Below are 18,940 nucleotides of genomic sequence, written 5' to 3' on the forward strand. Positions count from 1 at the left end.
TTTTAGCTTTAAAAAATTTGCAAAATTAGTTTATTATTATTAATAAAAAAACTATAACGATTAAACATAAAAAATGTCACTCCGAATTAATTTGTTTATAAAAGATCTAAACAAAATTAAGCTACATTAAACTTTGAACATCTTGCTAATGGAAGTTATAGAACAACTCAAAACTAACGTTTTAAGCTTTGGTAAATTTTTCTATGTTATTTTTGACCAATATTATGGAACTTTCAATAACGAGCTCTGTGGCGCACGGTCAGCTCGCAGCGAATGCTGGTGCGCGTAAATCGATTTTCATCAGTTCGCCAAAAAATTAAAATAGAAACATGTTAAGTCATCCACAAAAGAATTTACCGGAATTGCGAGGAACAAATTGCGCCCAATCAGTTTGGATTTGTGAAAGCTTTATTTAGCGTATAGGTATTATTTCAGAAATGTAGATATGTCAGCTGTGATGTTTTTGCATGCCTGATTGACTATAAGAAAGCTTTCGATAGAGTCAGGCATGAACAAATAATGGAAGTGCTGAAGAGGACAGGAATTGACGGAAGAGACCTAAAAATAATAGCCAAACTACATTGGAATCAATCAGCGGTGCTCTGATTACATGGAGAATATACAGATTAGGTCAAAATCTAAAGGGGAGTGGACAGGGGTGCATAATTTCACCACTGATATTCAATCTGTACTCAGACAGAGCATATTTTTGAAGGGGCTCTAAAAGATATTGATAAAGGCATCTCAATAAATGGAGTTAAGATCAATAACTTGCGGTATACAGATGATACAATAGTGTTTTCCAATATCATAGAAGGGCTGCAAAACTTAATGAAGAAAATAACGGAAACAAGTAGAACATATCGACTGAATATAAACACCAGCGAAACCAAGCTAATGATCATAAGCCAGGAAAACATAACTGGAGCAAATCTGTATGTGAACCAAATGAAAATTAAACGTGTCTCACAGTACAACTACTTGGGAACTATAATCAATGAGTCGTGGGACAATACCGAACAGATTAAATGTCGCATCGGAAAGGCAAAAAGTGCATTCTTGACTATGAGCTCTATGTTCAAGACCCATGACCTCACACTAGACACAAAAATCTAGAAACAAAAACTAGAAAGTGTACTGAGTGCTTCTGTACATCGTGAAGTGCCGTAAGCTGTAGTACTTGAGACATATAATGAGAAATCAAGGCAGACATGAGCTACTCCAATGCATTTTGAAAGGTAAAATTTGAAGGAAAAAGGGCCCCAGGACGAAGAATATCCTGGATTGCTAACCTGAGAGCATGGTATAGAAAGACCTCAACACAGCTATTTCGTATAGCAGCCAACAAAGTCATCATAGCCAGAATGATCGCCAACGTTCGGAACGGACAGGCGCCCTAAGAAGAAGAAAATATTCGTTTTGAATTGTTCTATAACTTCCATTAACCAAACTGCCAGTATATACAACTCAATTTTGTTTAAAACTCTTAATTCTAAACTTACTTACTCTAAAACAAATTAATTCATCGCCTTTTAATGAAAATTGTAACTATAAACTGCTACAATATTTATAAATTTACGCATCTTTGAATCTACATGGATTTTATGTATGTATTTGTTTTTATTCGCTACGAGCTGACCGTGCGCCTCAGAGCTCGTTATTAAAAGTTACATAATATTTTGGTCAAAAATTAACATAGAAATATTTACCAAAGTTTTTGTCTTGTTGCATTTTTACTTGTTTCTAAAATTATTTAACTTGAAAGAAGTAAAAAAGATTTAAATAATTTATCTTGGCATAACTAAACAAACACGAAGCAATTAACACGACAACATCAATAAAAATTAGACAGTTCGCAAATGCAAATTTTTTGTCATCGCAACCTTTTTCTTAGTTTAAATGAGACTTAGAATATACCGTAACTTCTGTATCTGTAGAGTAGGGAGGGCGAGTTAAGTTTCACAGCACTTAGGCCACAATTGACCCATTGTGCATCCTCCCAGGGAGCTGTCACCCTTAGTTCATTGTCCATCCTGCCATTTCTAGGAAGGTGGACAAGTCACCAGGAGACATCTCTCTTATGTGGGCAGGTGTGGGCCAGGACTGGCCGAACGCATACTCTCGTATTAACGATAATTCCGGGCATTCACATAGGACATGCTCTACAGTTTCGTCTTCTCATTCACACTTCCTACATAGAGGTGTGTCTGCTAGCCCCAGTGCGTGGAGGTGTTTGCTTAGTTGAAAATGACCAGTTAAAAAACCAACTGCCAAACGTAACTTGTTCCTGGTCATTCCCAAGTACTTCTTTGATGTTAACTCTTCAAGGTTACTTAGTGTTACCCTGGCAAGTTTACATACTTTCCCTTCTTCCCATCTTTTTACGGTTTGCGTATGGGAGTGACATTTGACAATTTCCGCGATTGTTGTAGTTGACCAACCAAAAAGATCCCCAGGTCCTAAGAGTCTTAGGCCTGCCGCCTTCATCTGTGCAGATCATTATAGTTTTCCCTGCTATACCTTTTTGGGTTATCTCTTTTGCGGCTATGGAGATACCAGTCAGTTCTATCTGAACTACGCTGGCATTTTTGCCCATACCCCACTTTATTCTTAGGTTCAGTGATCTGGAGTATATCCCTCATCCCGAGCCTTCTTTCATTTTGGAGCCATCGGTGTATATGCAGAGGACGACCACCAACACGCTGGATGGACGACATTGGACGAATATCCAAGAAATGGCAAGGAGAAGCACAGAACTGTGAAGCGTGGCGAAAAATGGGAGAGCAGTGGACAGAAGAAGTTGCATGATGATGGTGTATATGCAGTAGGCATTTGTCACATTTGTCTCCATATACTGTCTTGTTTCAAACAAACTTTGGTTCAATTGAGTCGCAGCTGCGATTCGAACTCTATACCGTGACTTATACCGTGAACATTAAACTACAAATAGCAACAAAAGTATTAACTTCACGTATAGAAAACCACTACCATTTGAAAAAAAAAAATACTTTCTTATTTTAATAAAATTATTGACTTACGTTTGTTTGCAATTTTAAAAAATTAAAAAGATTGTTTTTTAAATAGATGAGTTATTAATGTTCTAGATGAGTTAAGATGAAAATATAAATTTTTGATATACGATAATACAAAATATGTCCAAAATTGTACACGCAATCTACAAGTTATAATAATATATGTATAGATTAGCTACAGTTATGCTGTGCAAATTTTCAGATTTCTAATGCAATTATTTTCATACTTAGATGTCGAATTTGAGTTCTATGTGAAACACTCTGTATAAAAAGAATCCTACTGAGAACAACTAAAATAGTTTTAATGCAGCACTGTTTAGAAACATGTTGAATGAAATTAATTATATAAATGTGAATGCAACCTATTGTTTTGCAATTTAATTTTATTTTTTAGGAACCTTCACTTTCATTTAAATTTTTAATTCGTTCGTACCAGTAAAAATAATTGGTTTCAACTGAATAATTTATGATTATATTTTAACGAAAAATGTTTGGCACTGAATTTATCAGCTTGAAAGAATTTTAAAATCATATTGATTTTAAAAGAATGGGAGAACGATTCATAAAACAAGGTAGTAGAGAGAATTTTACGGATGTATGTCAGTTTTATTCTTATTATGAAGGAATCCTCTTACAGGTAAATTTATAATCTTGGGAATCAAATTATTTAGTCAAAGTGAAAGAGGAAATACGGCAACAATTGAGTAAGATCAATAGAAAAGCAGTGCTAAACGACATTGTAGTAAAAAGAATCCCTTAGAAGAGGGACAAAAATTAAGATATATAAAACTATAGTAAAGTCGATAATGACATACGAGACGTACAGTAAATGTTTTGCACAGAGCCATCTAGCGGAAGTTACTCGACTTCGTAAATAGGATTTTCGTAAATTTTGACATTTCTTAGGGTAAACAGCATTTACAGATTGTAAATCCATCGGGTGGTTTAGCAGCAACAAATTTTCTAAACAATTTCGTGAAAAAAATAGAAATTTTCGTGCGTTGGTTTTTTGCGATTTTAAAGTTGGCCTAACGAAACAGCATAGCATCGATCGTCTTTGTTTTCGTAATCAAGCCTAGATCCATCAACTGTTCACAGATAGTTTGAAGAATTCATTTGGAAACGCACCAGCCTCAGTGACGAGTTTCGAGAATGCCGTTTGGTCACAACTGTTGTCCCGGAAAACATTGACGCTGTGCGCGGCATGATTGAAACGGATCGACATGTTGCCTATTATGAGATTCGTGCTTCGTTCGGGCTTGTCAAATACAAACAATTTTTCATGGCCATTTAGCAGTGAGAAAGATGTGCAGGCATTGGATTCCTCACAATTTGACTGTTGCTAATTCATCGCCAAGAAAAAATCTTTAGCTTTGGTCCAAAAAAGAAGTGATGAAATATAAACAATGGTGAAAACTTTGTTTTCAACAATAAACTCTCGCTATTATTAGCACGCTAGAAAAAGCTATATTCCGATGAAGAACAGATAATTAACAATAGTTTACTAATATTTGCACAAAACATTGTTGAAACATGTTGAAACGCAAATAATCGCTTGGCCATATTTGAGCATATTTGTATGCTGCGTGGCGGATATTTTTAGTGTTGTAGAGGAGCTATTAGTTTACGCCAACTGGCCTCCACAACAGGACAGAATATCTTGGATTAAGTGAAAAGTATTATTGAAGGTAGCAAAATCGATTGGTCGAATTTGGAGTCGGTTTGTATGGATTTACTATAATTTGTAATCCACAAGGAAAATGAAATTCCTGTAGTTAGCTGTATACCACAAATCATAAAAGTTTTATTTAAAAATCCATTATAAAAGCTATATAATGCAAAGGCCTTTTCGGGCTACTTCACAACAAAACGGTTTATGACTAAGTCCATCATCAGTGTATTTACCAGGTGTACCAGATGGACTTGTTAGTCCGAAAATATTCTGTTTAGATTTAGCCCGAAAGGGTCTTTTAATTATATAACTTTTATAAAGAATTTTTAAATAACAGTTTTATATGGTTTGTACTTCCATGGTTGGTCTGATCACAGGATTTACAACGCTACTTGAAATCTTAGAAAGAAAAGTATTCAAATTCCATTGTATAATCCACCAAGAATCATTATGTGCCAATGAGATCGATTTATTCCCGGTGGTTGAGCCTGTATCTCGGTATATTAATAAAAAAACACGCTCGAGCTACCAAACGACGATGATTCCGAGAATCTTTTTCAGGAAGTAACGTAGGAGGAAGGCGAATCGGTCCTTTATTGCAGCGTTCATTGGCTACCCAAAGGGGGTATACTGGCAAGACTTTGGAATTTGAAAGAGTGTTTTGCAGTTTTTGGAGGAGAACGATAAATTGCCAAACGAGTACTTTCTTTTGAAAAATAAAGACTGGATAAGGAATTTTAGCTTTCCTTACGGCCATAATTGGACATTTGAACATATTAAATTTAACTTTACTAGGAAAGGATTGTATTTTGCCAACCTTAGTTGACCATGTTAGCACCATAAAATTTTTATTTCAAGTCTTCAACGCTCTTTTTGCATTTTTCTTTCAAGACGTTGAAAATTATCCGCGGGAATTCCAAATCGAAATAATAGATTTGCAAGGTAATATTTTATTGAAAAAATAAACATAAAGAACACAAAAAATTCAAATTATATTGAATTTTGAAAATACGTTTCAAGGTTTTCAATTATAAATGTTATTAAATCAGAATATCGTTCAAAATTAATCAATATTCATTTTAAAAATCTAATTTGATTAGCTGTAACAAAAATTGACCTTAACATTCCAGATTTAATTAAGAAAATTCCGATTCAAACGCCGTAAACATAAACTATAAACGCATAAACCCCTAAGTTATACCTACATATTTTTTGTATTATTCACACTGTCAAGAAAATTTAGCCACTCTAAACTAATGCATTTATCAGTTTCTGCTAAATGAGATATAGGTTGAATTTTGCACTAATTTTGTATATTTAATGCTTTTTAGTATGAAACATATCAAGCATTTAACTGGGACGAATACCTAAGAGAAACCAACAGCATTGCAGCCCCTCAAAGCTGCTTTAAGCAAGCCCCCAGTCCCCCATATAATGACTTTGAAGTGAGCATGAAATTAGAAGCTCTGGATCCCAGAAATGTTACATCTACGTGCATTGCTACAGTCATTAGCATATTAGGTCCCAGACTGCGACTGAGATTGGATGGTAGTGATAACAAAAATGACTTTTGGAGGTTGGTTGATTCTGGCGAAATACATGCAATAGGTCATTGTGAAAAGAATGGTGGAATGCTACAACCTCCATTGGGTAAGTGTTTTTATTTTGTCATTTTATCTACTGACCGATTCTTCAGAAAAAAAACTTTCTTTTATAAAATAGCTTTCCACTATACCCTGTAAAATAAATTGAATGATAGTGATAAAGATAGTATCTAATATATAATCATCATCATCATTTGGCTCTACAACTCTATGTGAGTCTTGGCCGCGTTTACTTTTTTTCTCTATTGTTGTCGGTCTTGAGCAGTTATTTCCCATTGCTGTATTCCCATTTTGCGTAGATCACTGGCTACTACGTCCTTCCATCTCTTTCTTGGGCGACCAACTGACCTGCCATCGGCCTTTTCCAGAATCTGGCGTTCAGGAGTCTTTCGTCACTCAATCTTAGTACGTGGCCCGCCCATCTTGTTCGGTTTGCTTTAATGTAGCGTATTATGTTTTCATCTCCATATACTGTCTGGAGTTCATCACTGGGTCTTCTTCTCCATTCTCCTGTTGTCTCTTCTTTGCAAGGCCCATAGATAGTCCGCAGTATCTTTCTTTCCAGTACCAGTAATTTTGTCGTTTCCTGCTGGTTCAGAGTCCATGTCTCGCTTCCATACGTTATTGTGGGACGGATTATTGTCTTGTACACTCTTATTTTTGCTGGTATCGAGAGTATTTTTGATTTAAGTACGGTCATTCATGAGTAATATGCCCTGTTTCCTGCAATGATCCTGGCTGCCACGTCCTTTTCATATTTATTTTCAGATGTTATGATCGCTCCCAGGTACTTGCATCCTTTGACGACTTCAAAGTTGTATTCATTGATTGTTACGTTTTGTTTAACCCTTGGTCTTGGGTTCTTCGTAACCACCATGTACTTGGTATTGTTCTCCTTCTTTTGCATCTCTGGTGGATTGTGCAATTGTGTCCACGTCATATCTAATATATAGTATAATTTATAATTACCAATGTTTATGCACACATTATTTTCATAGAAGACAATAAAGGGTAATGTAAAAAGCAGTAGTTGCATTCCTTTAAAGTTGAGTGAATGGGAAAATTAGCGGCATCAATCACACTCTTTTCTACACCTGTTACGTCTACAACAAATTCATGGTGTGAGATAAACACTGATCATCAGTTATTCGTTAAAATACCTCGTTTGCTATAGGGCTCAGCAGCGTTATCTCCAAAAAAGTCGCATTTTATATTACTATTTTAACACTGGTACATTCGTAGCACATATTTTGATCTTCTTTACGTGCTGGAAGAGGTAGGTTGTCTAACACTGTCCAAGTGTAGCTGAATAAATAATATTTCGGTTGGGCGCAAGTAATTGCCCTCATGACGACTTCTATCTATCAAGCGATTGGTTGAGCTTAGGGAAATCTGGCAGAGTGCATCTGTCAAGTGCCTACAATCACGTTTAATTCTGTTACCAGCAGTTTCCAATGTAAACAAATGATTCGATTTTGTTTATTCCAATCGACGTTTTTAAGACGCAATTATTATTGAGAACGAGGTTTATCCAAAGCAATTTGAAAATAAACACAGTTCTGTTTATTCTCGTTCGAAGACACGGAAGTGTTTTTCTTTAAATATTTTTTAAAACCCAAATTAAAATCTTATATGGGATGGAAATTTTAAAATACGTGAATTAAAACTTCACACAGATCGGAATTTAAAAATGCTACAACATTAAGTGAATCGATGTGGCCTAGGTAGCTCAGAAGTGTATTCGCCTTGGGTGCCGAGTGGTGTGTGTTTAATCCCCCTACAAAAATCAAAAAGTATTGCTTGGGTCGCTTTGAACAAACAACGAAGTCGTCATCAATCTAATACAACTTCTCTACACTTAATAGTTCGAAGTTGACTGTTAAACTGTCTCGTACATATAATAATCCACAACACAAATATATGCAAAGGAGTTGTCGACGCTCAAAATTAAGTATGTCACATTAAGAAATGAATTGATAAATGATATATTTGAATATATATCATCAACTTGATTTAATTAATTAATTTAGAATTTGGAGAGATTCCCTCGTGCCTAATTAAAACTTTTTTTTTTCTAGGATTCAGAATGAATGCCAGCTCGTGGCCGATGTTTCTGCTCAAAATCTTGAAGGATGCGAAGATGGCACCCGAAAGTATATTCCAGAAGGAGCCTTTGGGTCCGCGACAAAATCTGTTCCAAGTCGGTCAGAAATTAGAAGCTGTTGATAAGAAGAACCCTCAGTTGATTTGCTGTGCCACAGTTGGGGCTGTCAAGAACGATCAAATCCATGTTACTTTCGATGGGTGGAGAGGAGCCTTCGACTACTGGTGTAGGTATGACAGTAGAGATATATTCCCTGTGGGGTGGTGTGCTAGATCCGGGCACCCGATGCAGCCTCCTGGACAGAAGAACAGTAGTGGAACAAACAGGTAAATATAAATTTTTCCCATTTCCAAAATAATTAAGTTGTGTGTATATTTCATTGTTATTATTAAAAAAGAAAAGAAAAAGTGTCAGTAAATTTAGAAGATCTGAGTAAAATTTGGTTAATATTTTGACTTTGTTTTAAATAAGCGACTGTGTCTCGATTATTTTGGTCCCACAAACTTCTTTATACAATACCATAACTGCAGTGTTTACTTAATAGACTTAATTTACTGTATTCTTTGTTGACCTCATCTTCATACATATATTCTACAGTGACCCATTGTAACCAAATATATATACCTACCCTTATGATGATTCCATGAACTTTTAAGTGGTTCATTTTATGTAATTGAAACACTTATAAACTTTACTTTTTTGTGTTGCCAAATTTATTATAATATCTAAAACAAAACCAAAGTTAAAAATTTTTAAAAAAGAAATCACAAACCTGCAGAGAAAATTGGAGTTTCAGATAGAATTAAATATCTTGTGTTAGTGAATATTTGAGGGCCATTTATGAAAATTAATATTTTCCTGTCGTTTTAGATTTAGAATCAGACCAGCTTTCACAGCTCCTCCACCTACTTCATCAGTTAGTTCAACAGCTGCGGAAGTTCAATCCCCTGAAGCGGACACATCAGCCCCTCCCCCGCCGCCAATCGTCATCAACTTCCGTAAAAGCTGTTCTGGAGGTCCATTGATCGATACCACTCAGCTCGCATTAAGTATAGAGGATGCCACACCGTCAGATCTGGCCAAAAAGCTGGTCAACCAAGTGCTCAACGCCTCCCATAAGTCAGAGACCATTTTAGCTAGATTGGGTGCGCTAAGAGGCGAGGAGATGGTCATAACTCATGAAGGGAGTACGTATACAATTAAACTGCCGCAATTGGTGAAGGCAAGCGATCTGAATGGAGTTTTTCAGACGTTAGCGCAGGCGCTAGGATGTTGTCAGAATGTATTTAGTAAGTACCAACATTACTATTTCAATTTTAAAATTAAAAGTAGCGTGCTTGGAATACATATAATCAAAAAACTTTTGTCTAGGTTTGGAACGAACCGTGAAAGACTGTCTCTCATGTGATGTAAAAAGTGCTCCGACACCACCGAAACGCAAGCCACCTGAACAAGAAGCGGCCACATCGACCACCCCAGCTGAACCGTCGATTTCTTCGGAGTCGCCGGTTTTGAGCTTGAACAAAATTCCCACTGGAGAGTGGGGTATCGAGGAGGTTATCCAGTTCATAGAATCGGTGGATCCTTGCTTGGGAGTACATGCAGACTTGTTTCGAAAACATGTAAGTTGGTTATTGTTTCACAAAGCTCCTTTAATTCATCATCAATGTAATATGTAATGTAATAAACAGCTATTTAGATAATTTGAATATATTGGATTGATGGCAAGTACATGTTAAATTCCATTTGAATCTTTACTGGGATAGCACCTCCGCTTCAATAATGTCATAACTCAAAATATCGTGATTTGGAGAATAGCAACATAGAAAAGCGTAATAACATAGGGAAGGTTCAATTGTTGACTAAGAAAACAATGACAAAATAATATAAATATTACGATATTAGAAGGTTGAAATATTGTATTTCGATGGAAGTAGCAGTTTAGTAGCCGTTTTGAGACTACTGCTAAACATATTGCTCCCGTAAATAATTCCGTTGCTTCCGGTCTTGAGCACCATGAATCCAATTGTACTGGATGCGCTTGATGTTGTCCGACCATCTTGTTAGCGGACGTCCTCGATTACGTCAAGAATCGTGTCTAGGTCCCCATTCAGAGTTGTAATTCTTTTAACTGCGTCCATACTAGTTTCTCTCCTATTTGATTTGAAACTATCTCTCCCTCCCTCTCTCTCTATATCTCTCCTTCCTTTTGAAGCACATGTGAATATCTGATCTAAAGTCTTCTCTCAGAACATTCTCCATATAGCTCAATAGGATTAAGGTCCAGGCTTTGAGCAAACCAGTCCATTTTGGAATAACAACGTCTTTTAATATATTTTATTACAATCCTTGCCGTGTATGGTCTCGCAATATCTTGCATTAGCGGAAAATTATTGCCAATCTACCCAGCATATGACACGATGTTATACTGGTTCCGTTATGTATGTGTGTGCTGTGACGCTTGGCGCAGACACATCGGTCGCCAAACGGCACGGCATCGATGCCGTGTGGCGTTTGATCACTGCCACTGCATGGACGGCTGTCGTAATCGTTGCCGTCCTTCCAAGGCGAACGGTGCCAAATTAAAGTGCACAAACATCGATCTTTGTCGACCGACCAGAGGACAAGTTGCGTTTTTTGGACACTCTTCAAGGTACGTCGCTCCATTTTGCTACGTACTTCTGTGTTGTTTATTGTATACTCCACCTAACAAACCTTTGTGGATTAACAAACTTCATCGAATAAATGTCGTGTAGTGTGCGTGCAAAGCATCATCGACAAAAGTTCGATGGAACTGTTATCGACCGTCCAAATTAGATGTGTGTGCGCCTAGCCTAACTCGCAGATACATAACCATGATGCATTAAAAGAAATGCCTGTCCAAAACATAACTGATCCACTACTAGAAGAAACTTTGTATGAATGATTGCAGACAGCATAATGTTCTTCAGCCCTTCTATAGACCGTCAACCATATTTTCCGTAAATTGATATTCTACACTCATCAGCAGACAATACTTTTTCGAATTGTCCATTGTTTTATTTACATGTTCACAGTCAAATGAAAGTCTAAGTCTTTTTCTATGACTTTTGGCACTCATACTGGGTCGCCGTTGATGAGATCTGGTCTCAAGAAAACGTTGGTAACTTCTTAACACAGTTGAACGACTAACATTCATCCTTTGGGCTTGCTTCGTTTGACAGCAATGTAACAATCTTAACAGACTTTTGATATTTTTTCATCGTTATTAAGAAATACACTTCACTGTAAGAAGGCCCGTGTAAGACTAAGATTAAGATATCTCTAAAACCCTTTCGCGTAGCAGTTTCCAAAACTACAATTACCATTTGGAACGCCAACCTTCGAAAGGAGACGGCGCCATGAGAAGAGAAGAAAACCCTTTAATACACTACAAAAGTTTATACAGTTTCCAAAAAATCGTTGTGCCAAGATTCGTTGATTCGTAAATAATGAGGGAGAATTTTATGGTTTAATAGGTTTTGCGATTTTGTTTATCCTCTTTACAAGTTCGGTCTATACTATAACAATTTTCAATTAAAGCTGACTCATCTACAACTTGAACTGAGAGCTAACGACAACAATATTAAATGTCAAAAGTAAATTCTTACCGGCGCTTACCACTGTCATTTTTATTGTGTTTGCTTCGATACAGTGGAAGCTGTAGCTCAGTGTTCATTTTTAAAGGGAATATCCGTGTCGACAATTGAACGCATTGTGAAAAAAAATTAAATTAGACGACTACCAGAAAAATTTTGTACGCACTACTATTCATTCTTTCTTTTTTGAGTCCCCAACCCTCAAATTCATTAGAACAAAGATAATGGAGAATGATCTCATTCCAAAAATGAGCAAAGAGACGATTATAATAAAAGAAGATTTAAAATTTATATATGCCAAACGATCCCGTAAATCTGTCTAAATAGAAAGAGAAGATTTAGTCACAAGGCGACGAAGATATCTTCGCTCTATTGGAGAGATTCGTTCGTTCTGGCCACAAAAAGTTTTATTATCTGGACGAAACGTGGGTGAATGGTTCACACAATATCTAAGATCTAGCAAGATACTACTGTAACGAGTTATCGTCAATCGTTTATAAATGGTTTATCAACAGGGCTACGAGGACCAATGGGTAAAATACAACGATTGATTGTCGCCCATCTGGGTAGTGAGATTGGCTTATTAGACGATAGTGAACAGCGTTGGTTAGGACAAAAAGTAATTCTATTTTCCGAGGGCATGGTTAAAGTTGAGCTTATAAGTGTCATTAGATAGCATCGTAATAGATATCGCCAGCATGTTGTAGATACAATGGCTCATGCTAAAGGCATTATCATTTTAAAACTTCCTTTTTAATATTGCGAGTTAAACCCAATAGAATTAATCTGGGCTCAAGTAAAGGGTTACGTATCTCGAGAAAACGTGACATAAAATTTCTGATGTCCAATGTTTGTTAGAACTTGCTGAATAAAGTTTTTATTTCTCAGCCTTCAGAAGTATTGTGGACTGTATTCCTTGTATAAAAAATATCTATTCTGACTTTCTTTTATTATAATAATTTTATAAAAACTTAAAATTAACAAAACCAAAAAAGAATGTCTTATTTCTGCTTGACAGCTACGCGTGGTGTCGTTGTCGCTAGTGTTCGATGCATGCGCCCTGTGGTCCGTGCAGGGACGGCTCTTGCACTGTTGACTGCTGAACATGCCGCCCCCCTTGAAAGGCTTAAGTGATGCCTTTCAAACAACGCTTCTTGTAAACCATAACCATTATTGTTCATCCATTGGCAGGACGGCTAACTTTACACAAGGCCTTTTGAATTCACCTTTAGAAGTACGCACAGTCACAACCCGCACAACATTATCTGTCCCAGCATGTAGTTGCAATATTCTACCCAATTCCCATTTAGTAGGAGGAAGACCATCCTCTTGAATAATAACCAATGATCCAATTTTCACGTTGTCAGCTGCTGTTCTCCATTTGGTTCGCTGCTGAAGTGAAGAGGGGTACTCACGTGACCAGCGTACCCAAAAACTCTGAATTATCTGAGTCAGGTGATGATACCGTTTCAACTTATTCGGATTTATTTCAGTTAGCTCTTCTTGTGGCAGTGCTACAAGTGGTGCTCCAATTAGAAAATGTCCAGGGGTGAGTACACCAAGGTCTTCTGGACTTTCCGACAGAGGTAATAAAGGACGGGAATTTAGGAGAGACTCAATTTGCGTCATCAAAGTATACATTTCGTCATATGTAAATTTATTATTACACATTACCCTCCGTATATGAAACTTTACCGATTTTACAGTTGATTCCCAGATGCCACCAAAATGTGGTGAGTGAGCTGGAATAAAATGCCAATGAATCTTGTGTTCCGAAAAATAATCTAAAAAATTTGATTTTACCGTTGCATCATTCATAAATGAATATAACTCCTGCAAATGATTATTTGCCCCAACGAAGTTAGTTCCATTATCAGAATACATATTTTTACATAGACCTCTTCTAGCAATGAAACGTTTAAATGAATTTAAGAATGAATTAGTACTTAAATCATAATATACAAGTTCAATATGTGTCGCCCTTGTTGTAAAACATGTAAAAATACATATATAGCATTTAACTACTGTACAATTCCGTAAATAGCTTGTTTTCAATTCAAAGGGACCCCCATAATCTACACCACAATTATAAAATGGCCTTGTAGGCAGAAGTCTAGATTTAGGTAAATCTCCCATAAGAGGTACAAGCAATGTAGGTTTGACACGAAAGCAAGTAACACATTTATGCAGAATGTGCCTAACCGTGCTACGTCCAGATAATAACCAAAATTTTAAACGAATTATTGATAGCAATGCTTGTGGACCTGCATGCAAGTATTTATGATGATACGATATCACTATAAGTTTAGTTAATACATGGCCGTTCGGGACTATGATTGGATGCTTCTGGTCAAAAGACAATTCTGACTTTTGAAGACGTCCACCAACTCGTAATAGGCCTTTATCATCAAGAAAAGGATTTAATGATAAGATTTTACTCGATTTATGTATTGGTTTTGATTTTTTTATTGTTTGTATTTCCTGATGAAATACTTCATTTTGTGCCATATATACCAAACAGAAAAAACTTCTTTCTTTTTCATCTACAGTAAAAGGACCCGTTGTCTTATTATTAGATGATTTACAATTGGTGACAAACCGAAGTATATATGCAAAAACACGCTGCAATTTAGCTAAGCTGGAAAATCGGTTCCAAATTTCAGCAAATTGCACAGTTGATATAAATGTTTGAATTACCTTCTGGTCAGGTATGATAGAAATGTGTGAATTTGACAAAGCCTTAGTAGGCCAAGACAATTTATGAGAAGCTAACCATGATGGCCCATTCCACCACAATTTTGAAGTGTTTAATAACTTTGGTTCATATCCGCGTGTAATTATATCGGCTGGGTTATCATGCGAGTCAACATGATGCCAGCTATATCCATTAGAAAGCCTTTGTATTTCCGACACCCTATTTCCAACGAAGGTTTTCCATTGTGACGGTTCACCCAAAATCCAATAAAGAGTTATCATTGAATCAGACCAAAAATGTACCTCATCAAAGCTAACACCTATTGTTGCGATAACCTCCGATGCCAATTTGGCAGCCAATAAAGCACCACACAATTCCAATCTAGGCAAAGATATTGTTTTTAAGGGTGCTACCCTTGATTTCGCACATAATAAATGAACTAAGCAAGAACCACCTTGATCCAGTGACCGAATGTAGAGTGCTGCGCCATAAGCAGACTCTGAAGCGTCACTGAAACAATGTAATTGTCTATTAATTGGATTAGAACACAAAACTTGCCTGCTAATGTGAGTTTTCTCCAAATCTGCAATTGATTCCCTAAACTGGTTCCAAGCTGTGTGTAAATCTAAAGGTAAAGACTCATCCCAATTTAATTTTAATTGCCATAGTGATTGCATTATTAATTTAGCTTTAATTATAACTGGCCCTACTAGTCCAAGAGGATCAAATATCTGTGAAACTAAAAACAGAACTGTTCTTTTGCTAACCTTTGTTCAATGTTCAATGTCTCCCTTTATTTGAATATCCTCATCAAAAATTTCAGGTTTGTTTGATACCCATTTTCTAAGTGAAAATCCTGCTGTGCACAAAATATTATTTAATTCATCCTTTAATGATTTTACTTCTTCAATTGAACTCCCTCCTGTAAGCAAATCATCAACATAAAAATCCTTTAAAATCACCTGGGAAGCCAGAGGCAGGTTCAATTGATTCTCATGAGCTAATTGTTGTAAGCTTCTTGTAGCCAAAAATGCTGCTGGACCGGTCCCGGTCCAGCAGCATATGTTAGCGTTTTCAGCTTGTATGTCTCAATTGGTTGCTCATCCGAAAACCTCCATAATATTTGTTGTAGTTTTTGACGTGACAACGTCTTAAATTAGGTTGTGGCTCGGAGTCACTCATGAAAAAGTGTAACGCCCGCTCACGTCTGTTACGATGAGTCACCGAACGAGAGAGAGGCCCGCCGGACCGGCGAATGCCTTGCGTCTCTCTCCCACTCAAACATGATCGGTCCGCTGCGCGCGCAGCACTAGAGAATTAGGCGCGTTGAATCGGTGAAAATCACTCAAATAGAAATTAGTTAAGTTTAAGTTTACATGTACAATGTTTTAGTAAACAAAATATATTTCTATAGTTAAAATTTGTGCAATTTTTATTTTCATTCAATTCCTTGTTCCTATTGTGCAATTTAATAATATTCATATCAATAAATATTCTACCGAGAAAAAGACGTTGTCACGTAAAATCTTCGCCCGTAAAACCGACTTTAGAGGCAACCGATTTTTTGCTGAGTTTTGCAAACAAAAACCTGTCGATACATCTTTTCGATGTCTGAAGCTATAACTACATTATGTTTTCGAAAACGAAGAAGAATGCACATTAAATCATCTTGTAATTTTGGTCCGACCATTAGAACATCATTTAATGACAAACCACTGTCAGTTCTAGCTGACCCATCAAACACTACCCTTAATTTTGTAGTTAAAGACGTTTCCTTTAAAACTCCATGATGTGGAAGATAGTAGTTGGATGTTTCTGAATTGAAGTCAGTTTTATCTTCAACCTTTGACATGTGACCCAACTGGATATCATCAATCAGCCAATCCCGTCCACTGCTGGACATAGGCCTCCCTCAGTTCTTTCCAGTGTTCTCTACACTGGGCCGCTTGTAGCCAGTTTCCCGCTACTCTTTTTATGTCGTCGGTCCATCTAGTCGGTGGTCGTCCTCGGCTTCTTTTATAATTTCTGGGCCTCCATTCCATAATTCGTCTTGTCCATCGTCCATCTTGTGTTCTGGCTAAGTGTCCTGCCCATTTCCACTTAAGTCTCGTGGTTCTTTCGATGACGTCTTGAACTCCTGATCTTTGCCTGATTTGTCGGTTTGTTATGTGGTCTCGGAGGCTCACATTCAGCATTGCACGTTCCATGGCTCGTTGTGTAACTCTTAGTTTATTCGCAGATTTCTGCGTGAGTGTTAAAGTCTCTGCTCCATAAGTTTGTACAGGCAAAACACATTGGTTATAAACTTTTCGCTTGAGACACATGGGAATTGAACTTTTTAGAATATGGCTTAGTTTGCCAAATGCTGCCCATGTCAGGCCTATTCGCCTCTGTATCAGGCCTATGCGGTAGCGGGTAAGTACTCCTCCACAATCCCAGTGGAGGATAGACTTACTTCAGGGATGCGACCCTGCCCTACGCGAGCCTTGATTGTCTCTCAACTCCTATGGAGAGAAATCATGTCCTAAACCCATTCCTACCCAATACCTACTATCCTACCAATTTCCCAAACCAACTCACCAACCCGCCTGTCAAGCGTGGTGTTTAAATGCCAAAACCCCAACTGGATATATTCCTGCATAAACTCATGGTATTTAATTTTCATTTCCAAATTTTTATTTAATTTATTTTCCAATAATTGAAATCTTTTTTGTGCATTACTATAAGAATCTCCTACTAAGAATAAGAAAGTCAGAAATGTTTGACCTTGTTGGTAATTTAACAACAAAATGACCGTTTTCATTTTTAATCGTGCTAGCTTCAAACAACTCTTGACAATAAATGTCCTCCTTGGACATAACCTTTTTTGCACCAAATTCTTCTATTAACCAAAATTTTTCAATTTGGTTTTCCAAAACATTAGACGAAAAATTACATACCACTGAATTGTTGCTAACCTTAATTGATTGACTAACTGGCCCTGAAATAACCCATCCCAACTTAGTTTTTTGGAGAATTGGTTGATCCTTGCCAAGTTTTATCTGACCCACACATAATAATTGCCAAAAAACTGATGCTCCCAGTAATACATCAATTTGTTTTGAAACCCCAAATGTTTCATCTGCAAGTACAATGTTTTTAGGAATATTTATAAAATCCAAGTTTAAATCCGAAGTTGGTAAATTGTCAGAAATTTTATCAATTACCAATAAAAATGCATTTGTTTGATAATTGCTAAACTTTGATAAAAGTGTCCCGTTTAATGCCTGAGAAATGTTTGTTATACCTTGACCTAAACCTTTAACCGGAATGTGTACCTTATCTGCCCGTAATTGTAATTTTTCAAAAAATGAACGTGATATAAAATTTGACTGTGAACCTGAGTCCAATAAAACTCTACATTCATGCAAAATTCCATATTTGTCTTGCATATATACTAAGGCCGTTGAAAGTAAAATATCAGTTTTTAATCTGTATGATATACCTTGCTTAGAATGATTTAAAAAATTAATTGAATCCTGATCTATATCACCCGAATGTGATTCTAAAAAACATGTCTGACCTATATCACCCGAATGTGATTCCAAAAAACCTGTCTGACCCAAAAAGTTTAATTGAGATGTACCTTCCATTGAATTATTATGGAATGCACCTTGTCCCTGAATATGTACTTCCTTTCCCTGATTAGATATGCCATTTCCCTGTGTGTGTGTTTCTTTCTGGGTAGATATACCACAAATTTGTGATTCAACCTTTGATCCGTTGAGTTGAGTTGCATTTGTTTGTAAATGAGAATTGTTTATAAATTTACCATCCATATGTAAAAGAGTATTGTGTCGTTTTCCACAAAGTTTACAACCTCCCCATGTACAATGTTGTACTAAGTGTCCATCCTTTGGACAGTTCCAACATGCTTTTGATTTTGTTACCTCTTGTCTTCTAGCTGACACTGATAAATTATGAAATTTTTTACATGAATAAAAATAGTGCGGTAAATTACAAAGTGCACATTGTTTGGACGTTGCAATGAATGACTTTGATAATGTCATTTTTTGCACCCTTTTTTTGTTTCCTTTGATATTTGCTCTATATCTTGTTTATTCCCTTCTGAATTTTGTAAGTGTTGTACTTTATGATCTATAAATGCTAAGAATTCCTGTATCGTAGAAAATTCGGTAACTGGACCCTTTTCTTGCCATTCCTTATTTGTGTAATA

General features: G+C 36.5%; 1 protein-coding gene across 1 annotated transcript in view; it reads left to right on the forward strand.

Annotated features, from left to right (window-relative positions):
• Scm (Polycomb protein Scm) overlaps positions 1–18,940 on the forward strand; it is a 45,796-nt gene that overhangs the window by 17,156 nt on the left and 9,700 nt on the right. Inside the window, exons 2-5 of the mRNA XM_072542119.1 lie at positions 6,036–6,354; positions 8,387–8,738; positions 9,283–9,701; positions 9,784–10,034. Of these exons, the coding sequence (XP_072398220.1) occupies positions 6,036–6,354; positions 8,387–8,738; positions 9,283–9,701; positions 9,784–10,034 (1,341 nt within the window). The remainder of the gene's footprint in view (positions 1–6,035; positions 6,355–8,386; positions 8,739–9,282; positions 9,702–9,783; positions 10,035–18,940) is intronic.

The sequence above is a fragment of the Diabrotica undecimpunctata genome, chromosome 1 (genome assembly GCF_040954645.1).
Source record: "Diabrotica undecimpunctata isolate CICGRU chromosome 1, icDiaUnde3, whole genome shotgun sequence".
NCBI lineage: Eukaryota > Metazoa > Arthropoda > Insecta > Coleoptera > Chrysomelidae > Diabrotica > Diabrotica undecimpunctata.